Below are 27070 nucleotides of genomic sequence, written 5' to 3'. Positions count from 1 at the left end.
GATGTCTTGTTGGGGTGAGCGAACAGCCAGAGGTTGTGGTCCACATTGGTACTAACGACATAGGTAGGAAGGGGGATGTGGCCCTGCAATCGGAATTTAGGGAGCTAGGTAGAAAATTAGCAAGCAGGACCTCTAAAGTAGTAATCTCCGGATTACTCCCAGTGCCACGTGCAAGTGAGTACAGAAATAGGAAGGTAAGACAGATGAATGCATGGCTGGGAAGATGGCGCAGGAGGGAGGGCATTAGATTCCTGAGACACTGGAACTGGCTCTAGGAGAGATGGCACCTGGACAGGTCAGATGGGGTGCATCTGAACAGAGCCAGGGCTGAGTTCCTTGCGGGTCGTTTTGCTAGTGCTGTTGGGGAGGGTTTAAACTAACTCAGCAGGGGTGTGGGAACCAGGAGAGAATATTAGAGAGGAATACCAGGGCGCACAGAATACTGGGAGAGGCAGCTAGCACTAAAATGGAGAATAGTAAGTTAATAGATGGAGTCAGAGTAAGGGTGCAAGTAATGACGTCTAATTCAGGGTTACACTGCATGTATGAGAATGCACAGAGTATAGTTAATAAAATTGGGGAGTTACAGGCACAGATTACCTTGTGGGATTATGATGTTGTGGCGATAATGGAAACCTGGCTTAAGAAAGGGCAGGTCTGGGTGTTAAATATTCCTGGTTACAAAGTGTTCAGAAACGGTCGGAAAGGGAAAAAAGGAGGGCAGGTGGTAACTTTGGTTAAGGAGAACATTGCAGTACTAGAGAAAGGGAATGTGTCAGAGGATTCAAGGACAGAATCGATTTGGCTAGGGCTAAGGAATAAGAAGGGTGCAATTACATTGCTCGGTGTAATGTATAGACCACAAGCTAGTGGGAAGGATTTAGAGGAACAAATCTGCAAGGAAATTACAGAGAGGTGTAAACATTTTTTAAGTAGTTATAATGGGGGACTTTAATTACCTGTATATAGACTGGGATAGTGGTAGTGTAAGGGGCGGTGAGGGACAAGTGTTCCTAGATTGTATTCAGGAGAATTTCCTACATCAGTATGTGTGCAGTCCAACAAAAAAGGGGGTACTGCTAGACCTGGTTCTTGGGAATGAGGTGGGCCAAGTAGATCAAGTGACAGTAGGGAAATATTTTGGGGACAGTGATCATTGTATCATAAGGTTTAGGATGACAGTGGAAAAGGATATTGCTCAATCCAGAATGAGAATAATCAACTGGCACAGAGCGGACTTTAATGGGGCAAGAGAGGAGCTGGGCTGCATAGACTGGAACCAAAGGTTGATGGGAAAAACAGTAGCTGAACAAAGGGCTACCTTCAAAGAGGAGATGGCTTGGGCACAGTCAAGGTATGTCCCCTCAAAAGGGAAGGTTAGGGCAAACAAATCCAGAGCTCCCAGGATGACAATGGAGATAGAAATTAAGTTAAAGAAGAGAATGTGTGCTTATGACAGGTGTCAGGCCACAAATACAATTGAGAACCAGGCTGAATTTAGAAGGTTCAGAAGGGATGTGAGAAAGCAAATATGAGAAGCAAAGAGGTGTTATGAAAAAGTGCTGGCAGCTAACATAAGAAGAAATCCTAAAGTATTCTATAAGCACATCATTGGTAAAAGAGTGGTGAAAGGAGGAGTTGGGCTGATTAGGGGCCAAAAAGGGGATTTACACAAAGAGGCATGGCTGAGGTGTTAATTGAATACTTTTCATCGATCTTTACCTATGAGGTAGATACTGCCCAGGCTATGGTGACAGAGGAGGAAACTCAGTCACTAGAAGGGTTTAAAATTGATGTGGAGGAGGTATTGGATAAGCTGTTGGTACTTAAAGTTGATAAGGTACCGGAACTGCATGAGATGCATCTAAGAATATTGAAGGAAGTGAGAGTGGAAATTGCAGAGGCACTAGCAATAATCTTTCAATGTTCCCTGGGTTCGAGGGAGGTGCCAGAGGAATGGGGAATTGCAAACATTACGCCCTTGTTCAAAAAGATTGTAAAGGTCTGCCCTGCAACTACAACCAGTCAGTTTAACTTTGGTGTTGAGGAATCTCCTAGAAACAATTATTCGGGATAGAATTAATAGGCACATGGAAAAATTTGGATTGATTTGGAAGAGTCAGCATAGATTTGTTAAAGGAACATCATATCTAACTAATTTTTGCAGTTTTTTGAAGAGGTATCAGGATTGGTTAATGAGGGCAAGGCCGTTGGTGTGTATATGGACTTCCAAAAAGTGTTCGATACAGTGCCACACAACAGACTTGAGGAAAGTTATAGGTCATGGAATAAAAGGGGCAGTAGCAATGTGGATAAAAAATTGGCTGAGGGATAGGAAACAGGAAGTAATGGTTAATGGGTATTTTTCGGGCTGGAAGAAGGTTTGTAGTGGAGTTCCCCAGGAGTAGGTATTGGCACTCTTGCTGCTCTTGATATGTATAAATGGACCTAGATCTTGATGTGCAGGGGACAATTTCAAAGTTTGCGGATGACTTGGGAGAATTATAAACTGTTAGGACAGTGTAGAACTTCAGAAGGTCATTGACACATTGGTAGAGTAGGCAGATAGGTGGCAGATGAAGTTCAATGCGGAGAAATGTGAGGTGATGCACTTTGGTACAAAGAATATGGAGAGACAGTATAAAATAAAGGTTACTATTCTAAAGGGTGTGCAGGAACAGAGAGACTTGGGTGTATTTGTACATAAGTCATTAAAGGTGGCAGGACAGGTAGAGATATCTGTTTCTAAAGCATACAGTATTCGAGGCTTCATTAATAGGAGCATAGAGTACAAGAGCAGGGAGGTTATGATGAACTTATATAAGACACTAGTTAGACCTCAGCTGGAGCATTGCATACAGTTCTGGGCGCCACACTATAGGAAGGATGTGAATGCATTGGAGAGGGCGCAGAAGAGGTTTATGAGAATGGATCCAGGGATGAGACACTTCAGTTATGAAGACAGATTGGAGAAGTTGGGACTGTTTTCCTTGGAGAAGAGAAAGCTGAGAGGAGACTTGATAGAAGTTTTCAAAATGATGTGGGGTCTGGACAGAGCAGATAAGGAGAAACTGTCCCCGCTTGTAAACGGATCGAAAACCAGGGGGCACAGTTTTAAAATGTTTTGCAAAAGAAGCAAATGCAAGGTGAGAAAAAACTTTTTCATACGGTGAATAGTTAGGGTTTGGAATGCAGTGCCTGGAAGTGTGGTGGAGGTAGGTTCAATTGAGACATTCAAGAGGGCATTGGATGATCATCTAAATAGAAACAATGTGCAGGGTTACGGGGAAAAGGCAGGAGATTGGCACTAAGTTAAAAATACTCAGAGAGCCAATGCAGACATGACGGGCTGAATGACCACCTGCTACATGTAACAATTCTGTGATTCTGTGACAAGGGCGTTACCAACTGAGTCAGACACATGATTAGAAGTTACTTCAGTTGTTATTGTGACCCCTATGGATACCACAGCTAAACCTGATTTTACCCCTTCCAGTTCAGGGATGCTGACACCATTAATGTTAACTGCAGTCAACTCAGCACTTCCCAAGCTCCATTACCCACCCCACTCTGTTCAACCTAAGCCGTTGGGAGGAGGGACAGATCAATGCTATTATTCTCATAAAAGGAAAAGAGTTTGTAGTAATGATCAATCATTTATATATGCATGCTCAAGAAAGTTGTTCACAGGTTGCACAGTTTAATAGAAGCGATGTGATACTGAATGGAGCTTCACATCGCTAGTTCAGCAACCTGGAACCCATCTGTGCTGTTATCTAGAAATTTAACTCTTGATTTGGATCCCAACTTTACTCCTAAAATCTATAAGTTGATCGTAATAATAATAAATTATATAGCATAAAATAAAAACAGAAAATCCTGGCGGAACTAGCAGGTCTGCCAGCATCTGTGGAGAGAGAAAAGGAGTTAACATTTCGAGCCTGTATGACCCTTCTTCAGAGCTTTATTATACAAGTTGATCATGTCAGATTTGCTATGCAATTCCCAAGATTTATTTCAAAGTGGATTGATTTGTCTTATTCTGAATAGCAGTGACTTTTCACTGTGTCCAGGTCTTCATGCATGATGCTCCCTGATGTTGTGAATCTATGCAACAATTGGGTGAAATAAGAATAGAAAGTGCTGGAAAAACTCAGCAGGTCTGGCAGCATCTGTGGAGAGAGAAACAGAGCCTATATTTTGAGTCATATATGACTTCTACCGAACTGAAGGGAGGTAGAAACGTGATGGCTTTTGTACTGTTGAAAAGCGGGGGTGGGGAGGGTCAGGTGGAACAAAAGGTAAGGAGGGATCAGTTAGAGAATGGGAGAAATTAAATAACAAAAATGTCATGGAACAAAAGGCAAAGGGAGTGGTATTGGCTGTAGCAAAGAAACAAAGCATAAGTCCTGAGTAGGTGTTCATGGCAGAATATTGAACAGTTCTGCCTGAAAGCAAAAATATGAAAACAAGATACAAACAGGCCCTTGGTAAAAAAGTAAGAATCAAAATGGAGGACAGAGTTCATGGTCTGAAGTTGTTGAACTCAATGTTAAGTCCAGAAGGCCGTGTAAGATGCCTGATCGGAAGAAGAGGCACTGTTTCTCAAGCTTGTATTGAGCGTCACTTAAACTTTGCAGCATGCCAAGGACAAATGTGAATGTGAGAGTAAGTTAGTGAATTAAAATGGCAAACAACTGGAAGCTCGGGGTCATGCTTGTGGACTGAGCAGAGGTATTCTATAAAGTGATCACCCAGTCTGCGTAACGTTCTCCCAATGTAGAGGAGACTGCATTGTGAGCAGTGAATATTGGAGACTAAATTGAATGAAGTACATGTACACTGCTTCACCTGGAAGGAATGTTTGGGGCCTTGAACAGTGAGGAAGTAAAAGTTGCACCTCCTGAGATTGCATGCATAAGTGCCCTGGGTACGAGCTATTGGGCATGATAGAAGAGAGGACCACGGTGTTGCGAAGGGAAGGGAAAAGAATATGTGTTTGGTAGTGGCAACATGCTGGAGGTGACGGAAATGGTGGAGGATGACCCTTTGAATGTTGAGGCTGTTGGGGTGAAAAGTGAGGACAAGGGCTATCCTATGATGGTTCTGGGAGGATGTGGAAGGACTGAGAGCAGGAGTGTGGGAACTGGGTCAGATACGGTTGAGAGTCCTGTCAACCACAATGGGGGGTGGGGGGCGGGGGGGAATTCTCGGTTGAGGAATAATGAACATGTCAGAAGTGCTGTTGTGGAAGCATCATCAGAACAGATGAGACGGAGACGGAGAAGCTGGGTGAATGGAATGGAGTCCTTATAAGAAACAGGGAGTGAGGAGGCATAGTTGAGGTAGCTGTGTGAGTGGGTGTGGTTACAATGAATATTAGTAGACAACCTATCCCCAGAAATGGAGATGGACCATCTGAAGTGAGGGAAAAATGAAAATTGGAAACAAAGTTGATTAATTTTTCCGGTTCCGGGTGAGAGTAGGAAATGACACCGATACAGTCATCACTGTATTGGAGAAAAAGTTGAGGGCGGGGGCCCGAGTACCTCCGGAACAAGCAATGTACCACATACCCCACAAAAAGATAAGTATAACTAGAGCCCATGTGAGTACCCATAGCCGCAACGTTTAATTGAAGGAAGTGAGACAAGTTAAAGGAAAAATTGTTCAATGAGAGAACAAGTTCAGCCAGGTGGAGGAGGGTGATGGGGACTGGCTGGGTCTCTGTTCAAGAAATAAGTGGAGAACACTCAGACCATCCTGATTTGGGATGGAAGTGTAGAGGGATTGAACATCCATGGTAAAGAGGGGAGGGTTAGGGCCAGGAAACTGGAATTTGTTGAAATGACATAAGGCGTCAGAAGAATCACAAATATAGGTGCAAAGAGACTGGACAAGGGGAGAGAATAGAGTCAAGATAGGAAGAAATAAGTTCAGTGGGGCAGGAACAGGCTGAAACGATGGGTCTACCAGGATAGTCCTGTTTGTGGACTTTGGGAAGGAGGTAGAAGCGGACTGTTCAGGGTTGGGCAAAATGAGGTGGGAAACTGGAGGGAAATCTCCAAAGGAATTGGGTGAATTGTGTTTCTCAAGGAGAGTGGGATTAATGATGGGTTGGGCAGGTTGAAGTTGGAGGCAAGTCAAATATTCAGGCTGTGCTGAAGTACAAAGCCAAGTACATGTCCTTGAAAGCTGTGAGACTGAGTCTTTGTATGTGGCCTGTAACTCTGATAGCACCACCAAGCAGCGGATTTGGACCTGTGGGATGAGTAATGCTGGTCAATGTGACTATTGCTCTGGACAGGAGAGAGACAGGCAAACTACTTAATTCCTCTCCCCACCTGTCCATAAGCAGAAGGTCTTTTGAGTTATTTCAGAGTATTCCGTGGCGGGTTTTCCCAAACCCTCGGCTTGTGTGACCTAATTTACTAATAACCCACAGCAAATTCACGTTATGATTAATGCAGAAGGTTTGTTTATTTGATATTCAAAACCTGAGGGAGGAGTGTTCACAACTTCCCAATCTACCATGCATGCACGTGCACACATACATGTAGACTCATGTGCACACCGTAAAGGGTGGGGTTAGAAAAAGGAGTTTTACAACAATGGATAGTAACAGTACAAGAACCACAAAAGTTAACATTAGTTCATGTCATTTCCAGAGTCAGAGTCCAATGAAGTATTCTTTCATGTCGGAGTTCAAATTCAGCTAGCCAAAGACTGGAGTTGTAGAATACATTTTACAGTCGGTGCTGATACCTCAAGATGAAGTAGGCACACAGCGACTGGGTCAGCTGTGCAGGTGATGGTAAGAAATCATCCAGCAGAAACAGGCTTGAGGAGCAGGCTGATGTTCTGCCTGGAAGGCTGCTTCTTGGTGGCTCACCAGTTGGATTTAAAACAGCAGACTGCTTGTGAGGCTGAAGATGCAATGTTATGCTGTCCAAATAGACCAGAGGCTTGGGCCATGTGACATATCGCATTAATGGCAGCTTAACAATTGGTTTCTGCATTTCTGGTCAGAATTCCATTGTTCCACCTTAAGAGAGAGAGAGACTGGTGGGTATTAACATCTCTTCCAGTATAACATGTTTCGATCTCTCCGCTTTGTGCTAGTTTTGGTTGGGAGCCAGTTTGCCTGCACTATTTCTGCTTTCATTGATTACAAGGGGTCTATATAATGAGATGTGAGATTCCATAGCCTGAGAGAGGAATTCTTTTGTTCTTGTAATTCCTGGTGGTAGCTCTCAGAACAAAGGGCCAACCCTGTGGTCGTGTGACTTGCAGCAGCCATCATTTTTGGTTCAGTAGAAAATCCATTTTGAAAAATAGAAATAAGAAAGTTTGTACAGAGTGTTGGATTTCTTTTTATGTCATGGGAACCCAACACTATGCTGTAGGAGGAGAAACCACAATGTTCTCTGAGCCATGGGGAAATGTTGCTTCATTTTCACTTTATTTTCACCCAATAAGATGATCAATCCATTAAGTTTGTCAGTTTTAACCAGTCCCTTGGCTGAATGAAGCTCTCTCTATATTTTACATATTAGTCACTCAGTATATGTTTTGTTTAACTATCTTCTCCACGACTGAATGTTCAAACCAAGCCTGTCGATCCCACAGTTGAAGGCGGTACCCAAATTCAGCAGGTGCTAAACATCGAGTGTATCTCTTACTTTGTCGAGGTGCCAATCCTCAGCATTCAGTTCAGGTACACATCTTTTGCAATGCAATCCTCAAATTGAATTTGAAATGGTGATGACGGGTTAGACGGAGGAAACGTGGAGTTGGGAATGGTTGTGGGGGAACGGGTTGAGGAAAAGGTTGCTGCGATTGTCCCTTCATCCTCCTCTTCTGGTTTTATTCAAAGCAGATATGACGGAGCACTCCAGAACATCTCTATCAAGCTGCCCATCTCAGTAAATAAGTTTTTCCAGCCCACAGATATGTCACCTGAGGATTTCTTTCGGCGATGGAAACAGTTAAACAGGTGAAAGCCCTTTCACTCTGAATATTGCAGCATATTTGGGCAGAAATATGAAGTCCTGATGGTGTAACTAACTTAAGCCCAGTATGAGCCTTAGATAAGCAGATATCTGAGCATTCTCTGTTGAAAAAAAACATGCTCCACCATGTTTGTGGACACACTGCCTAACATAGTACTTTGTAGCAAACCCACTGGTCACAGCTCACAGTCAGCTGAGTCAATGATGAGAATCCTGCAGTTGGTCACAGTGAACCCTCAGCAACAGAGAGGAGGAATCATGGTTCACTATCCAGCTGTAAAACTTACTTTGGGTGCCATGTTTTTGCTCAGTTGTGATGTACTCCATGGCCAGATGAACAATACATAATTCTCTTGATTCACAATTATAGGACGATCAGTGCTACGTAACCCTGCTCCTGCAAAGGTTAAGTGGAGAGCAGTGGGAAAGCTGCATAGACTTCGATCCCATCCTGATAATCTATCTGCCGCCTCTCTCTCTGAGGTCTTTCTAGGGCTATGGCTGGAAAGCTTTTCACTTTTCCAGGTTTGTAAGTCTGGTCTCAAACTGCTGGTTTCACCCTGGTTCCATGACCTTTGCTTTAGCAGGTTCACTCCTGATACTGCTCTTGGGCAGCAAAGAATCAAAGCAGACTAAAAATAGTTTTTTGACTGCTCATGTCCACTCTACCTTATCATGAACTCCATACCACCATTTCATCTCCTGAGGGAAAGTTTCCATGCTTAGGGGAACCTGTGCTGTTTTCTTCATATTGCTAATAATTTCCCATGTCCTCCAGGTTTTCATCAAGCTTCTTCAGATTGTGTCTTGGGTCTAAGTTTCAGGTGTTAAGTACTGTTACTTCAATCTTCAAGAAGAAGGAATAAATGCAGCATGAGGCCTGTGTAGATGTTGAGAATTGGGTCCTGCAAGCTTGAGTAACAAAAGGTTATTTTTTTTGTGTCCCTTAGCGCACAGCAGGAAGTGCAGCAGATATTTAAAGCTAAGTATCCAATGGATTCAGAGATGACAAAAGCAAAGGTATAAATCAAACTTGAACCTGTATTGAGGAATGATGCCAAACCCTGCCCCCATAATTGAAAGTTAGCTTCTGCATTAACATAAGTGTCAGCCGCAACGCATTGGTAAAACTCTGGCCACTGCATTGTTGGAGGGCATTGCTGAGGTATTGGTGCATTGTCAGAGGGGCAGTACTGAGGGAGCCCTGCATTGTCAGGGTCAGCACAGGCAGCGCAGCACTGTCGCAGCATCAGTACAAAAGGAGTGCTGCACTGTTGCCGCATCAGTACTGGGCGAGCACTGCACTATTGGGGGGGAAGTGCTGAGGCAGCGCTGCAGTGTTGGAGGGTCAGCACTGAGGCAGCACTGCACTGTCGGAGGGTCGGCACTGAGGGAGTATTGCACTGTCGGAAGGTCAGTACTGGGGGAATGCTACACTGTTGAAGGGTCAGTACTGAGGGAGTGCTGCACTTGTAGAAGCTTGCACTTTTGGTTCTATCCTCTCATGGATGAGACATGAAACTGATACCCGGTTTCATGTGGATGTGGATGATCCTGTGGCACTTTTCACCTACCCAATGTTTAGCCCTAAACCAGTACCACCTTTAGCTTCATTCTCTGTGTGATCTTGCTGTGTGGAATTGATTGCCACTCTTGCCCACATAATAGTGGGGACATTGGTTTAAAGTAAATATTTGGCTCTGATTTATGCAGTGTCTTCTTGGAACTTTGGGAGTTAGTGGTGTAATGGAATCCCAATTAAAAAACAATACCTGTATAGTACATTGTCTATACATCATATGTTTGCATGTTGGACAGAATTAAAAACCTAACAAACTACGAAACTCTCTGTTAGTGCAGTTCAATTGCATTAGCTGACCATTTCTGATTGTTATTGATCCATTGAACTTTATTAATAACAAACCTTCCACTCAGTAACAAGTTTAATATTCATCTCGTTAGCCACAATTTAGTGACATTTTAAAGTAGAAAATGAATGTGGAAATGCATGTAAATTTGGGACCTGTTTAAGATAGCGCTAAATATTACTGTAGGTCTGTCCCCACTGATTGAATCACCTTCCACAGACCGTTTGCACACCCCACTATCATAGATTGTATCCACCAATTTTATCTCCTTCCACAGCCCATTTGTACTTTCTACTAATGAATACTCTACCTACAATTTAATCTCTTTTCACAGCTTATCAATTGTGACTCAGTTGATAATGCTCACTTCTGAGTCAGGAGGTTATGGTTTCAAGTCCCATTCCAGAGACTTGAGCACAAATATCGAGGCTGACACTCGAGAACTGCATTTTCAGAGGTACTGTCTTCCTATTGAGATATTAAACCAAGGCCCCGGCAGCCCTCTGAAATGAGCATAATAGATCCCCTACAGTATTTCAAAGAAGCGCAGCAGAGTTATCTCTGGCGTTCTGACCAATATTTATCCTTTAGTCAACCTGAGAATATGGGAGCTTGCTGTGTGCAGATTGGCTGCTGTATTTCCTACTTTACAATAGTGACAACACTTCAGAAGGTACTTCATTGATTTCCCATGGTTGTGGCGAACATGGTTCAGGCTTTCGAAAGGCTGCTGTGTGTATGGTTAATCTGAACCTCAAGAGATTTATTCTTCTTTTTCTTGAAGCACCTAAATGCACACTTGAGAAACAATCCTGGAACCTGCTAGTGTTGTGGAGGAGCAGTCTTTACTGAAATGATTAACCAGTTCTATGTCCTTGCAGCTTGTATGGACAAGAACGAGGGCTACAGTGTGGATCTGCAGGCTGGCCATGGCACCATGATAAGAAAGCCATTCAAATGGGGGGAATTAAAAGGAATGTAGTGGTGTAGGGGACGATATAGTCAGGGACAGACACTTCTCTGCAGCCAGGACTGAGAATCCATAAAGCTGTGTTGTCTGCCCAATGCCAGGGTTTGGGATATCTGCTCAGGGCTGGGGAGGAACTTGCAGTGGGAGAGGGAGGATCCAGTCATCCATGTAGGTGCCAACAACATAGGTCGAATTAGCAAAGAGGTTCTGCGTAGGGAGTATGAGGAGCCAGGCAGTAAATTAAAAAGCAGAACCTCAAAGGCAGTAATCTCTGGATTATCACCTGAGCCATGTGAAAATTGGCCTAGGGTGAATAAAATTAGAGAGATGAATGTGTGGTTCAAAGACTAGTGTGGGGCAAGTGGGTTCCGGTTTGTGGGGCACTGGCACCAGTATTGGAGAAAGTGGGGGCTATACCATTGGACGGTCCACACCTGCACCGTGCTGGGGCCAGTGTTCTAGTGAGCCATATAACTGGGGAATTAGAGACGGTTTTACACTAAATAGTAGGGGCGAGGAATAGAATTTGAGGTGTTGTAAATGTGAGGCAAGAGAGAAAGGTATTAATGTGGGAAATGGTAAACTGACCGTGACAGGGAGAGTACAAATCTAAGGGTAAATCAGCAAATAAGACTAGAGGTTACAAAACTAATAAAAGGACAACACTAAAGGCTCCTTGTATGAATGCACGTAGCATTCAAAACAAAACAGGTGAACTGAGAGTGCAAATAGAAATAAATAAGATCTAATAGCAATTACTGAGACTTGGCTGCAGGATGACATAGATTGGGACCTGACTATTGAAAGGTACATGACAGTTAGGAAGGACAGGAAGCTAGGAAAAGGTGGTTCTGTTAATTAATGATGGTATGAGCACAATAGAGATGGATGACCTAAGTCTAAGAAACCAAGATTTAGAAACAGTTTGGGTAGAGATGAGAAATGATAAAGGCAAGGAATCAGGTCTGGCAGCATCGGCGGAGAAGAAAAGAGTTGACGTTTCGAGTCCTCATGACCCTTCGACAGAACTTGAGTTCGAATCCAAGAAAGAGTTGAAATATAAGCTGTGTGTGTGGGGGCGGAGAGAGAGAGAGAAGTGGAGTGGGGGTGTGGTTCTAGGGTAAACAAGCAGTGATAGAAGCAGATCATCAAAAGATGTCAACAACAATAGAACAAAAGAACACATAAGTGTTAAAGTTAAAGTTGGTGATATTATCTAAACGAATGTGCTAATTAAGAATGGATGGTAGGGCACTCAAGGTATAGCTCTAGTGGGGGTGGGGAGAGCATAAAAGATTTTTTAAAAATTTTTTAAAAATAATGGAAATAGGTGGGAAAAGGAAAATCTATATAATTTATTGGAAAAAAAAGAAGGGGGAAACAGAAAGAGGGTGGGGATGGGGGAGGGAGCTCACGACCTAAAGTTGTTGAATTCAATATTCAGTCCGGAAGGCTGTAAAGTGCCTAATCGGAAGATGAGGTGTTGTTCCTCCAGTTTGCGTTGGGCTTCACTGGAACAATGCAGCAAGCCAAGGACAAACATGTGGGCAAGAGAGCAGGGTGGAGTGTTAAAATGGCAAGCAACAGGGAGGTTTGGGTCATTCTTGCGGACAGACCGCAGGTGTTCTGCAAAGCGGTCGCCCAGTTTACGTTTGGTCTCTCCAATGTAGAGGAGACCACATTGGGAGCAACGCATGCAATAGACTAAGTTGGGGGAAATGCAAGTGAAATGCTGCTTCACTTGAAAGGAGTATTTGGGTCCTTGGACGGTGAGGAGAGAAGAAGTGAAGGGGCAGGTGTTACATCTTTTGCGTGGGCATGAGGGGGTTGAGGAGTAGGGGGTGATGGAGGAGTGGACCAGGGTGTCCTGGAGGGAGCGATCCCTACGGAATGCCGATAGGGGGGGTGAAGGGAAGATGTGTTTGGTGGTGGCATCATGCTGGAGTTGGCGGAAATGGCGGAGGATGATCCTTTGAATGCGGAGGCTGGTGGGGTGATAAGTGAGGACAAGGGGGACCCTATCATGTTTCTGGGAGGGAGGAGAAGGCGTAAGGGCGGATGCGCGGGAGATGGGCCGGACACGGTTGAGGGCCCTGTCAACGACCGTGGGTGGAAAACCTCGGTTAAGGAAGAAGGAGGACATGTCAGAGGAACTGTTTTTGAAGGTAGCATCATCGGAACAGATGCGACGGAGGCGAAGGAATTGAGAGAATGGGATGGAGTCCTTACAGGAAGCGGGGTGTGAGGAGCTGTAGTCGAGATAGCTGTGGGAGTCGGTGGGTTTGTAATGGATATTGGTGGACAGTCTATCACCAGAGATTGAGACAGAGATGTCAAGGAAGGGAAGGGAAGTGTCAGAGATGGACCACGTGAAAATGATGGAGGGGTGGAGATTGGAAGCAAAATTAATAAATTTTTCCAAGTCCTGACGAGAGCATGAAGCGGCACCGAAGTAATCATGAATGTACCGGAGAAAGAGTTGTGGAAGCGGGCCGGAGTAGGACTGGAACAAGGAATGTTCCACATACCCCATAAAGAGACAGGCATAGCTGGGGCCCATGCGGGTACCCATAGCCACACCTTTTATTTGGAGGAAGTGAGAGGAGTTGAAGGAGAAATTGTTCAGCATGAGAACAAGTTCAGCCAGACGGAGGAGAGTAGTGGTGGATGGGGATTGTTCGGGCCTCTGTTTGAGGAAGAAGCTAAGGGCCCTCAGACCATCCTGGTGGGGGATGGAGGTATGATGTTGAACTCTTCTTCCGCCGTCTTCGTCTCCGGGCTCACTTCTTTGAGCAGGAGTCCTCTCCCAGTTCAACGGATCCTTTTACCCATCTCCGATATTCTCCCTCCACCTGGACCCCTCCCTCTGGATTCTTACCTTCTCTTGATCTTTTCATTGAGAACATTCGGCGCGACATTAGTCGTCTCAATTTCTCTGCTCCTCTCACCCATTCTAACCTGTCTCTCTCTGAACTTACTGCACTCCATTCTCTCAGGTCCAACCCTGACATTGTCATCAAACCCGCTGACAAGGGTTGTGCTGTTGTCTGGCGCACTGACCTCTACCTCGCGGAGGCTGAGCGTCAACTCACAGACACTTCCTCCTACCTCTCCCTGGACCATGACCCCACCACTGAACATCAAGCCATTGTTTCCAGGACTGTCACTGACCTCATCTCCTCTGGGGATCTCCCTCCCACAGCTTCCAACCTGATAGTCTCCCAACCTCGGACAGCCCGCTTCTATCTCCTACCCAAAATCCACAAACACAACTGTCCCGGTAGACCGATTGTCTCAGCTTGCTCCTGCCCCACAGAACTCATTTCTCGTTATCTTGACTCCCTTCTCTCTCCCCTTGTCCAGTCCCTTCCCACCTACATCCGTGATTCCTCTGACACCTTACGTCACATCAACAATTTCCCTGGCCCCAACCGCTTCCTCTTCACCATGGACGTCCAATCCCTCTACACCTCCATCCCCCACCAGGATGGTCTGAGGGCCCTTAGCTTCTTCCTCGAACAGAGGCCCGAACAATCCCCATCCACCACTACTCTCCTCCGTCTGGCTGAACTTGTTCTCACGCTGAATAATTTCTCCTTCAACTCCTCTCACTTCCTCCAAATAAAAGGTGTGGCTATGGGTACCCGCATGGGCCCCAGCTATGCCTGTCTCTTTATGGGGTATGTGGAACATTCCTTGTTCCAGTCCTACACCGGCCCCCTTCCACAACTCTTTCTCCGGTACATCGATGATTACTTCGGTGCCGCTTCATGCTCTCGTTGGGACTTGGAAAAATTTATTAATTTTGCTTCCAATCTCCACCCCTCCATCATTTTCACGTGGTCCATCTCTGACACTTCCCTTCCCTTCCTTGACATCTCTGTCTCAATCTCTGGTGATAGACTGTCCACCAATATCCATTACAAACCCACCGACTCCCACAGCTATCTCGACTACAGCTCCTCACACCCCGCTTCCTGTAAGGACTCCATCCCATTCTCTCAATTCCTTCGCCTCCGTCGCATCTGTTCCGATGATGCTACCTTCAAAAACAGTTCCTCTGACATGTCCTCCTTCTTCCTTAACCGAGGTTTTCCACCCACGGTCGTTGACAGGGCCCTCAACCGTGTCCAGCCCATCTCCCGTGCATCCGCCCTTACGCCTTCTCCTCCCTCCCAGAAACATGATAGGGTCCCCCTTGTCCTCACTTATCACCCCACCAGCCTCCACATTCAAAGGATCATCCTCCGCCATTTCCGCCAACTCCAGCATGATGCCACCACCAAACACATCTTCCCTTCACCCCCCCATCGGCATTCCGTAGGGATCGCTCCCTCCGGGACACCCTGGTCCACTCCTCCATCTTCCCCTACTCCTCAACCCCCTCCTGTGGCACCACCCCATGCCCACGCAAAAGATGCAACACCTGCCCCTTCACTTCCTCTCTCCTCACCGTCCAAGGACCCAAACACTCCTTTCAAGTGAAGTAGCATTTCACTTGCATTTCCCCCAACTTAGTCTACTGCATTCGTTGCTCCCAATGTGGTCTCCTCTACATTGGAGAGACCAAACGTAAACTGGGCGACCGCTTTGCAGAACACCTGCGGTCTGTCCGCAAGAATGACCCAAACCTCCCTGTCGCTTGCCATTTTAACACTCCACCCTGCTCTCTTGCCCACATGTCTGTCCTTGGCTTGCTGCATTGTTCCAGTGAAGCCCAACGCAAACTGGAGGAACAACACCTCATCTTCCGACTAGGGATTTTACAGCCTTCCGGACTGAATATTGAATTCAAAACTTTAGGTCATGAGCTCCCTCCCCCATCCCCACCCCCTTTCTGTTTCCCCCTTTTTTTTTCCAATAAATTATATAGATTTTCCTTTTCCCACCTATTTCCATTATTTTTTAAAAAATTTTAAAAAATCTTTTATGCTCTCCCCACCCCCACTAGAGCTATACCTTGAGTGCCCTACCATCCATTCTTAATTAGCACATTCGTTTAGGTAATATCACCAACTTTAACACCTATGTGTTCTTTTGTTCTATTGTTGTTGACATCTTTTGATGATCTGCTTCCATCACTGCTTGTTTGTCCCTACAACCACACCCCCACTCCACTTCTCTCTCTCTCTCTCTCTCTCCGCCCCCCACACACACACCTTAAACCAGCTTATATTTCAACTCTTTCTTGGACTCGAACTCAAGTTCTGTCGAAGGGTCATGAGGACTCGAAGCGTCAACGCTTTTCTTCTCCGCCGATGCTGCCAGACCTGCTGAGTTTTTCCAGGTAATTCTGTTTTTGTTTTGGTTTTGGATTTCCAGCATCCGCAGTTTTTTTGTTTTTATTAAGGCAAGGAATCAGTTGTGGGAGCAGTGTACAGGCAGTAGGATGGGGTACAAAGGAAGAAATAATGGAGCTTGTCAGGAAGGTATGGCAATAGTCATGGGGGATTTTAATCTACATATACGCTGGAAAAATCAGATGGCAAGATGGTTGAGGAATTCATAGAAACTCTTTGGGATAGTTTCTTAGAACAGGTTCTGGCACTAGCCAGATAGCAGGCTTTACTGAATCCAGTATCTTGCAATGAGATACGATTAATTAATGACCCCATAGTGAAGGTGCCCCTAGGGGGCAGCGATCATAATATCTTTGAATTTTACATTCAGTTTGAGGGAGAGAAGAGTGAGTCTAAGATTTATATTTTAAACTTATGGCAAGTATGTGGCCCTGAAAACAGCGCTAGTTTAAGGGATGGGTCAATAGAGATGCAGTGGCAGGTACTTAAGGGATATTTCAGAATACACAGAATAAATACATTCCAACAGGAAAGAAAAATTCCAAGGGGAAGACCCACCATCCATGGTTAACTTTAAAAAAAAGTTAAAGATAGTATCAAACTTAAAGAAAAAGCATAAATTGCACAAAGATGGGTGGCAGGTCAGAAGATTGGACAGAATTTAAAGAATAGCAAAAAAATGACCAAAAGATTAATAAGAATTGAAAAATTAGAATTTAAGAGAAAGCTAGCTAGAAATATAAAGGCAGCAAGATATTTTTAAAAAAGCTAACAAAGTGAACGTTAGTCTAATGGAAAGTGAGTCTGGGGAATTAATAATGGAAAATAAGGAGATGGCAGGTGAATTGAATAGGTATTTTGCATCGCTCTTCATTATAGATGTTTCAAGTAACATCCCATAAATAGCTGTAAACCAGGAAATGGAAGGGAGAGAGGAACTCAAGAAAATTCCAATCACCAGGGAAATGTACTGAGCAAATTGTTGGAGCTGCAGGCTGACAAGTCCCTGGGTCCTGATGAACTTTATCCTAGAATCTTTAAACAAATGCCTAGTGAGACAGTTGATGCATTGGTTTTAATTTTCCAAAATTCCATGGATTCAGGGAAGGTTTTATTAGATTGGAAAATAGTGAATGTAACTCCTCTATTCAAAAAAGGAGGGAGACAAAAAGTGAGAAAGAATATGACGGTTAGTTTAACATCTATCATAGAGAAAATGTTAGAAGCTACTATTAAAGATGTTTTGGCAAGACACTTAGAAAAATTCAAGGTAATCAGGCAGTCAACATGGTGAACAAAAGAAACTTTACTATACAAGCTCAGAGAGCTAAAACAACTTGCAATATGAATCTTAAACTCTAACATTCAGGGTAAATATGAAGTACATGTGAATTAACAGACAAACTGTGCTCAGACACCCCATGCTGCAGAATAAATGAGAGATGCAACCAAAGCAGAATCCATGGATTCTCAGGAACTCACCCAGATGTCAGTAAATGCCAAGTCAAAGAGTCTCGTTGAAACTCTGTCTCTCAAGGGATCCCCAGCTTCGCCTTCAAAGATCTTTCCAAAAGTCGCTGCTGCTCGGATGGCTTTAACAATGGCCCACCTCACAGGGTTTTAATCTCGCCTGCCAAGATTCCTTCTCCCTAGATTCCTGAGTCTGCATCTCAGTCTCTAGTTACTGGTGTAATTTCAGCTCTTTGCTAGACAGCTAGCTTCACTGAGCTGGCACTGCCCCTGAGTTTCTCTGAACTCCTGTCTACTGACTGTATCCAACTATATATGATTCCCAGGACTTCCCCTCAGCCCTTTCTCTAACTTTTAAACTTAACTGGGACTTTTTCCTGCCCTCGCCCCTTTGACGTTTGCAGGCTGACTTCCTGAAAATTACTACGTGGTGACCTATCAAAACACCCCCAGAGGGTCCCACCCTTTTAACTAGGCAAGAACCAATCTAACAAGCTTTGGAACATCCTGTACCTTAAATGTTATTTAGCACCCAGATCAATGGATTTCATAACAGCGTAAATTACTTGGATGAAGGGACCGCGGGTATGGTTGCTAAATTACTGACGATATAAAAATAGGGAGGAAAGTAAGTGGTGGTGAAAGCATAAGGAAGCTGCAAAGGGACATAGATAGGTTAAATGAGTGAGCAAAGATCTGTCAAATGGAGTATAATGTGGGCAAATGTGAAATTGTCCATTGTGGCAGGAAGAATGGAAAAGAAACTTATTATCTAAACGCTGAAAGATTGCAGAGCTTTGAGAAGCAGAGGGACCTGGGTGTCTTAGTGCATGAATTGCAAAAGGTTTGTATGCAGGTAAACAAGTAGTTAGGAAAACTTAATAGAATTTATTGTGAAGGGAATTGGATACAAAATTAGGGAGGTTATGCTTCAGTTACACAGTTAGCAAGACCACATCTGGAATATCGTGTACAGTACTGGTCTCCTTATTTAAGGATGGATGTAAATGTGTTGGAAGCAGTTCAGAGAAGGTTTGCTAGACTAATACCGGGAATGGTCCTTTTGTCTTATGAGGAAAAGTTGGACAAACTAGGCTTGACTCCTCTGGAGTTTAGAAAAGTAAGAGGCAATGATTGAACCATAAGATCCTGAGGAGCTTTGATAAGGTGGATGTGGAGAGGATGTTTTCTCTTGTGGGAGAGTCTAGAACTAGGGGTCACTGTTTAAAAATAAGGGGTCGCTCATTTAAGACAGAGATGAGGAGAATTTTTTCCTGAGTTGTGAGTCTTTGGAACTCTCTTCATTAAAAGGTGGTGGAAGCAAAGCCTTTCATTACCTTTAAGGTAGAGCTAACTAGATTCTTGATTAACAAGAGGGTGAAAGGATATTGGGGATAGGCGGGAATGTGAGGTTGAGGTTACGTTCAGATCAGCCACGATCTTATTGAATGGCCAAGCAGGCTCGAGGGGCCGGATGGCCTACTCCCCATAAGCCCGTATGTTTACTTTGATCAGCTTGTAATAGTTTCAGTTTTGGCCCATGTTAGACTGATAATGTATTTTACTTCTCATCCGGCAGCTTTTGGGATTTGGTCTAGCACTTCTGGATGGGGTAGATCCCAATATTTCCAATTTTGTGGCAACTGGAATTATTCATACAAAAACTGTTCATATTGGATGTTTGCTTCGCCTAGAACCAAACACTCAAGCTCAGGTATGTACCAGAATAGGCTGTATAACTTGAGGTTGCAAGGAAAATCAAGCTGTCAGATGGAGACTCTTTCTCCCTGTCACGCAATTTCCACTTCCACATAATTTCTAAGCTTTTCAGTTGTGTAAATTGTCATTTTCCCTGCAAGAAATATCTCTCTTTCAATAGGTTCACTTCAAGTAATCTGATCTCAGTTCATGGTCTCACTTCAAAATGGGAATGATGAGCAATACAATGTTAACATTGCAGTTTGAATTTTTAAAATGTTGATTCACTCTTTCTGTCTTTCTCTGGTTGTACCACAGTACTTTAATAGTCAATTGCACAGAATTTAGTACACAATCATGTTGCTCCCACCTTCTCAACCGTAGATCTTAATGACCGGAAAATTGGGAGTGATGCCTTTCAAGTCTGTCGATCTTTATCTGATTCTCCGCTCCACATCCTTGGCAGGAGAGGTAGCGGGGGAGTGGAGCCCTACAGTTTCAGAACTATTACAATACCTGATAACCAGGATGCAGTAAGGCTGGGCAAGCATTACAGGGTGCAAAGGACACTAAGAAAAATCATTTGATAATTTCAAGAATAAGCTGAGTGTAGCTTAAAAACGTAACCTGTGCAGACCAGAGAGAAGATGGTTAATGCAGAATCATGTTTAAGTAAATATTATAAACAGCGTGATTAAAATAAATTGTACTGAAATTAAGGCAGGATAGCACTAACAGATGAAAGAAGATATAATTATGGAACTGAAAGCTAAATTAGATGACAGTTGAAAGCTCTACATGGAGTAATTGTTCAGAGTGCTCTTCCAGGAAGGGAAGGAAAGGGGAAGTCTTCAGAATGCAGAGTTTGCATGTTCCTGTCAGGATTAAAGGCAAAGTTAACAGGCATAGGGAACCTTGGTTTTCAAGGGATATTGGCGATCTGGTTAAGAAGAAAAGAGAGGTGTATAGCAGGTATAGGCAAAAAGAAGCAAATGAGGTACTTGTAGAGTATAGAAAATGTAAGAAAATACTAAAAAAGGAAATCAGGAAGGCAAAAAGAAGACATGAGGTTGCTTTGGCAGATAATGTGAAGGTAAACCCAAAGGGTTTCTACAAGTATATTAAGAATAAAAGGATAGTAAGGGACACAATTGGTCCCCTTGAAGATCAGAGTTGTCATCTATGTGTGGAGCCTCAGGAGATGGGGGAGATCTTAAACAGTTTTTTGCATCAGTATTTACTCAGGAAACTGGCATAGTGCATAAGGAAGGAAGGGAAACAAGCAATAGTGTCATGGAACATATAGAGATTAAAGAGGAGGAGGTGCTTGCTGCCTTACAGCGAATAAAGGTAGATAAACCCCCGGGCCTGACATGATATTCCCTCGGACCTTGAGGGAGACTAGTGTAGAAATTGCAGGGGCCTTGGCAGAAATATTTAAAATGTCCTTAGCCGCGGGTGAGGTGCCAGAGGATTGGAGGGTAGCTCATGTTGTTCCGTTGTTTAAAAAAGGCTCCAAAAGTAAACCAGGTAATTACAGCCAGTAAGCCTGACGTCAGTAGTAGGTAAATTATTGGAAGGTGTTCTGAGAGATTGGATATATAATTATTTGGACAGCCAAGGGCTGATTAAGGATAGTCAGCATGGCTTTGTGCGTGGTAGGTCGTGTTTAACGAACCTTGTAGAGTTTTTTGAGGAGGTTACCAAGAAAGTAGATGAAGGAAAGGCTGTGGATGTTGTCTACATGGACTTTAGTAAGACCTTTGACAAGGTCCCACATGGGAGGTTAGTTCAGAAGGTTCAGACACTTGGTATCCATGGAGAGGTTGTAAACTGGATTCAAAATTGGCTGTGTGGGAGAAGACAGAGAGTGGTAGTGGATGATTGCTTCTCAGACTGGAGGTCTGTGACTAGTGATGTGCCTCAGGGATCTGTGCTGAGACCATTGTTGTTTGTTGTCTATATCAATGATTTGGATGATAATGTGGTGAATTGGATTAGCAAGTTTGCTGATGACACTAAGATTGGAGGCGTTGTGGACAGCAAGGAAGGCTTTCAAAGCTTGCAGAGAGATCTGGACCAACTGGAAAAATGGACCAGAAAATGGCAGATGGAATTTAATGCAGAATAGTGTGAGGTGTTACATTTTGGAAGGTCAAACCAAGGTAGGACATACACAGTAAATGGTAGGGCATGAGGAGAGCGGAGGAACAAGGGGATCTGGGAGCTCAGATACATAGTTCCCTGAAAGTGGCGTCACAGATAGACAAGGTTGTAAAGGAAGCTTTTGGCATACTGGCCTTCATAAATCAATGAGTATAAGAGTTGGGATGTTATGGTGAGGTTGTATAACACATTGGTGAGGCCAACTTTGGAGTATTGTGTGCAGTTCTGGTCACCTAACTACAGGAAGGATATCAGTAAGATTGAGAGAGTGCAGAGAAGATTTACTAGGATGTTGCCGGGTCTTAAGGAGTTGAGTTACAGGGAGAGATTGGACAGGTTGGGACTTTATTCCTTGGAGCATAGGAGAATGAGGGGAGATATGATAGAAGTTTACAAAATTATGAGGGGTATAGACAGAGTAAATGCGAGTAGGCTCTTTCCACTTAGATTAGGAGAAATAAACACGAGGGGACATAGCTTTAGGGTGAAAGGGGAAAGGTTTAGGGGGAACATTAGGGGGAACTTCTTCACTCAGAGAGTGGTGAGAGTGTGGAATGAACTACCATCTGATGTGGTAAATGCGGGCTCACTCTTAAGTTTTAAGAATAAATTAGATAGATACATGGATGGGAGAGGTCTGGAGGGTTATGGACTAGGTACAGGTCAATGGGACTAGCGGAATAATATTTCGGCACAGACTAGAAGAGCCGCATGGCCTGTTTTCTGTGCTGTAGTGTTCTATGGTTCTATGGTTCTAGGGGTGTTCAAAACATAAGTGGTTCTGAGACTAGAGTATTACAGGGGTAGGTTTCAGTAAATTGGCCCTTGCTCACCCTTCACTTTTTGGATGCTGAATATAAATTTACCTAACTATCTGTATTACCTGTTATCTTCTCCACCTAGTTATGTGACCCTAAGTTTAGAAATGATCTTACTTGCAGAAATCTACTTTATCCCACACACACTCACATCAGTGGGAAAATGCTAAACTGAGACAGATGGGTCACAATTTATGTAATATATTAAAAATCTTTGATCTATTTGCATATACTGTTTATAAAATCTTATTTCTTGTTACATTTTTGTCACTTTTTAGGTCCGCTTTTTGCTATTATAAATCCCTATGTCCATATTTTTAATGGAAACTGCCCATAGAGCTGGCAGTTACACCTGTACTGCATTTCTATTTGTGTTTTCCAGCTCCTCGGCCAGGACTGCAGAGAAACTCCCACACTCCAGCCAACCAGCATTAGGCTTGGCTCAGTGGGAACACTCTCACCTCTGAGTAGGGTTGCCAACTATGATTAAATTTATTCCTGGAGGTTTAATCGCATGAATTGCTTCCAGCCATGAGTCAGTCAACAAAAACCATCCTTGTGAGGTCCTACCTTCCCACGCCAACTGGAAAGCAAAAAAGACTCATTACCCAATTGGATGACACTTGACTGTCAACCAAACAGTTTTTTTCCCCCTATTTTCAATATTTTTTCATCTGGTAAAGAGAAGCCTTCAAAGAAAATGACAAAAATACCCAATCTATTTTGAATGTGCTGATTAATGATTTTTCTCAAGGGTTGCACAGAGCTGTGTCCTGGAGATGGATCTTCAATTCCTGGAGACTCCAGGCCAATCCTGGAGGGTTAGCAACCCTAGCTCTGAAACAGAAAGTTGTGGGTTCAAGTCTCACTCCAAAGATTTAAACAGACAGCATGATGAGCATTTTCCATGGCGGGCTTAGGGGATCGGGGTGAACATTGTCAGGCGTGGGAGCATTGTCAGGGGAGTTGGGGGGGAGCATTGTCAGGGGAGTGAGGGGTGGAGCATTGTCGGGGGAGTGAAGGGGGTGTGAAAATTGTCGAGGGAGTGAAGGGGGTGTGAAAATTGTCGAGGGAGTGAAGGGGGTGTGAAAATTGTCGAGGGAGTGAAGGGGGTGTGAACATTGTCGGTGGAGTGAGGAGGGTGAGCATTGTCAGGGGAGTGAGGAGGGTGAGCATTGTCGGAGTGAGGAGAGAGCATTTTTGGGGGTGTGAGCATTATCTGGGGGAGTGAGCATTGTCGGGAGGAGTGGGGAAGTGAGGGGGTGTGAAGGTGAAATGTGCATTGTTGCGGAATGAGGATTCTTTGAATATCATTGTGTGACAAGGGGGAGCGAGCTGTGTTGGTGGTGGATGTGTGAGTAGCGGTGGGGCGGATGAGCATTGTCGGCGGTGAGGGTGTGGGTGAACGGCGTCGATGGTGGGGGTGTGGGTGCGCGTTGTTGGCGGTGGTGCTCTTGGTGCGTGGCGTCTGCGGTGGCGGGGTGGATGAGCGGTGTCGGTAGTCGGACTGTGGGTGAGTGTTGTTGGCAATGGGCCTGTGGGTGCGTGTTCTCGGTGGTGGGGCTATAAGCGAGCGTTGGGAGTGTGGGGGAGCAGCGTCAGCGGCGGGAGGAGGGTGAGTGGCGGTGTGGGAGAGTGGCGTCAGCGATGGGGTTGTTGGTGGGCAGTGGGGCTGTAAGTGAACATTGGCGGAGGTGTGGGTGAGCGTTGTCGGGGGCGTGGGAGGGCGAGCGTTGTCGGGGACGTGGGAGGGCGAGCGCTGTTGGGGGCGTGGGAGGGCGAGCGTTGTCGGGGGCATGGGAGGACGAGCGTTGTCGGGGGCGTGGGAGGGCGAGCGCTGTCGGGGGCGTGGGAGGGCGAGCGCTGTCGGGGGCGTGGGAGGGCGAGCGCTGTCGGGGGCGTGGGAGGGCGAGCGCTGTCGGGGGCGTGGGAGGGCGAGTGCTGTCGGGGGGTGGGGGGGGGGGGCGAGCATTGTCCCAGGGTAGGAGAGGGTGCTTGATGTCGGTTTGAGTGGAGAGGGTGAGCGTTGTCGTGGGATGCGTGAGCATTGGCCAGCGTGGGGTGGTGGGGGTGGTGTGCAGAGGATGAGTGTTGTCCCTCAGTGGGGGAGGGGAGGCTGATTGGTGTTGGAAGTGCAGGCTTGTGGGGTGTGGGGATACCAAACTAAGTTGGACATTTAAAGACAGTGCAAGTCATTGAACTGGACGCAGATTTTATGGGGGGTGTGTTCAGTTTATGATGACAAAGGCAGTGCAACTTCGGCGCAGTTACACTTCACTGCTTGGCCTGTGCTGTCTGCTCGTCGATGAATTCAGCCAGGACCAGTTTAGAGGCTGCAGCATAAAAAGGTAAGAGGGCAGTTTGAAATGGCGTCAGTGTTGTGCCTTCCAGCTCCACCTGCTGTCTGAAAGATCTAGGCCAGTGTTTCAGCTTAACCTTTTATCAGAACTGGCTTGACTGAAGTCCAAAGACATCGTGCTCAACAATTTCAGACCATAACTTTGAAACCAGATTTTTATTTTCAGAGAGCAGCTGTTGATGCTTTCCCCTCATCTAGACACACCTTTTCTTTCTTCTTATCCCATTACCACCTTCATTTGCCTTGCCCATCATCCCCTTTCTCATTGAACCTCTCCTTTCTTCCATCACATCGTAGATCTTCCCTTTTTTCTTTCTCCTCACCCCCCTTTTCCTCTCTTGCTTAAAAACCGTTACATCTCAAGGGCTCTCAATTCTGTTAAAGGTCACCAATCTGAAATGTTAACTCTGCTTCTCTCCACAGATGTTGTCTGGCCTGCTGAATATTTTCAACATTCACAGTATTTTGTTGTTGAAGTTTTTGATCATTATCTAGTTACTGTTTGTTAAATCTTTCTGTGTGATTTATCATGATCTTGTGTATCTGTGCACTTTGTCAGTGCCAGTCACATAATTTTTTTTGTCAAGTCTTTGTTGAAATTTTTCATCATCTTTTTTATTACATATCCCAAGTTTAGATTTATCAAGGTTTTTGACAATGTAAGGCAGTATCTGAGCCACTGGGTGGCATGCTCAGCAAATGTATTCCTCTAAAGCAAGCTTTACTCCCCCTACTGCGAGTAAATGAATGTTACAGATTTCTGTCACCATCTTTTTCATATTTGAAGTAATTATTTTGAAAATATTAATGTTTTCTTCTGGTACTGAGGGAGATTGATCATATTTAGGTAGCTGTAATTCTGTACTCCCCCCCCCCCCCCCCCCCCCCCCCCCCCACTCCTCCATGGGTTGCCAATCCTGCAGCCTGTATCAATGACTTAGATGAGGGGACCAGATACAATACATCCAAATTTGCTGATGATACAGAGTTAGGTGGAACAAAAAACTGTGATGACGATGTAGAGATGATGCAAAGGGAGATAGCAGTTAAGTGAGTGGGCAAGAACATGACAGATGGAGTATAATGTGAGGAAAAGTGAAGTTATCCATGTTTAGAAGGAAAAACAGAAAAGCAGAGTATTTTTAAATGGTGAGGGACCAGGAGATTTTGGTGTACAGAGGGACTTGGGTGTCTTTGCACACCAATCACAAAGTTCACATGCAAGTATAGTAAGCAGTTGTGTTGTGAAAGCAAATAGCATGTTAGCCTTTATCACAAAGGGATTGGAGTGTAAAAGTGGAGAAGTCTTGCTGCAATTATATAGAGACCTTGGTGAGACTGCACCTTGAGTACTGTGCCTAAGGAAGGATGCACTTGCCTTGAAAGGAGTACAGCAAAGATTCATTAGACTGATTCCAGAGATTGTCCTATGAGAAGAGATTGAATAGACTAGACACATATTTCCTAAAAGTTAGAAGAAGGAGAGGTGATCTAAGCTTTGGTCTCCTTATCTAAGGAAGGATACACTTGCCATAGAGAAAGTGCAACGGAGATGCCCCAGACTAATCTCTGGGATGATGGGATTGTCTTATGAGGAGAGATTGAGGAAACTGGGCCTGTATTCTGTGGAGTTTAGAAGAAAAGAGGTGATTTCATTGAAATTTACAAAAATCTTATAGAGTGTAACAAGGTAGGTGTGGATAGGATGTTTCCCCTGGCTGGTAAATCTAGAACCAGGGACACAGTCTCAGAATAAGAGGAAGGCCATTCAAGAATGGGATGGGGAGGACTTTCTTCACTCAGAGAGTGGTGAGTCTAGCCTAGAGGTTGGTGGAAGCTCAATCATTGAGCATGTTCATAACAGTAATTGATAGATTTCTGGATACTAACGACAGCAAGGGATATGGTGGAAAAAGTCATAAGAGGTAGATGATCAGCCATGATCTGTTTGAATGGTGCAGCAGGCTTGATGGGCTGAATGGTTTACTCCAGCTCCTATTTTCTATGTTCCTATGAGGCTTGATAGAGTAGATGCTGGGAGATGGCGGGAGAGCCTACAGCTAGCTGCCATAGTCTCAATAAAGGATTGGACATTCAGGACTGAGATAAGAATTCTTTTCACACAAAGGGTTGTGGATTTTTTCAATTCTATACAACAGAAAGCTATGGATGCTCAGTTGTTGACTATATTCAAGACAGAAATTGATAGATTTTTGGATGCTAAAGGAGTTAAGGCATATGGGAATAGTATGGTAAGGGAGAAGGTAGGGTTAAGATAGAAGATCAGACATGATCATCTACTATGACAAGCAAGCTTGCAGGGCCGAATGGCCTATTCCAGTTTCTATTTCTTATGTTTATCCTGGAAGTCTCCAGAATTAAAGACTAACCTCTAGGTTGCAGCTGTGA

General features: G+C 44.5%; 1 protein-coding gene across 2 annotated transcripts in view; it reads left to right on the top strand.

Annotated features, from left to right (window-relative positions):
- LOC121283185 (AP-2 complex subunit alpha-2-like) overlaps window positions 1-27070 on the top strand; it is a 133986-nt gene that overhangs the window by 72446 nt on the left and 34470 nt on the right. Inside the window, exons 18-21 of one of the 2 annotated variants that reach the window (XM_041197414.1) lie at window positions 7594-7717; window positions 7880-7996; window positions 8963-9032; window positions 19200-19334. The exons of the other annotated variant lie outside the window; for it this stretch is intronic. Coding sequence (XP_041053348.1) covers window positions 7594-7717; window positions 7880-7996; window positions 8963-9032; window positions 19200-19334 — 446 coding nt within the window. The remainder of the gene's footprint in view (window positions 1-7593; window positions 7718-7879; window positions 7997-8962; window positions 9033-19199; window positions 19335-27070) is intronic. 2 annotated transcript variants of the gene reach the window in all.

The sequence above is a fragment of the Carcharodon carcharias genome, chromosome 10 (genome assembly GCF_017639515.1).
Source record: "Carcharodon carcharias isolate sCarCar2 chromosome 10, sCarCar2.pri, whole genome shotgun sequence".
NCBI classification, from domain to species: Eukaryota; Metazoa; Chordata; class Chondrichthyes; order Lamniformes; family Lamnidae; genus Carcharodon; species Carcharodon carcharias.
Note: the sequence above shows the minus strand (reverse complement) of the source record. Positions and strands in the feature narration are given on the sequence as shown.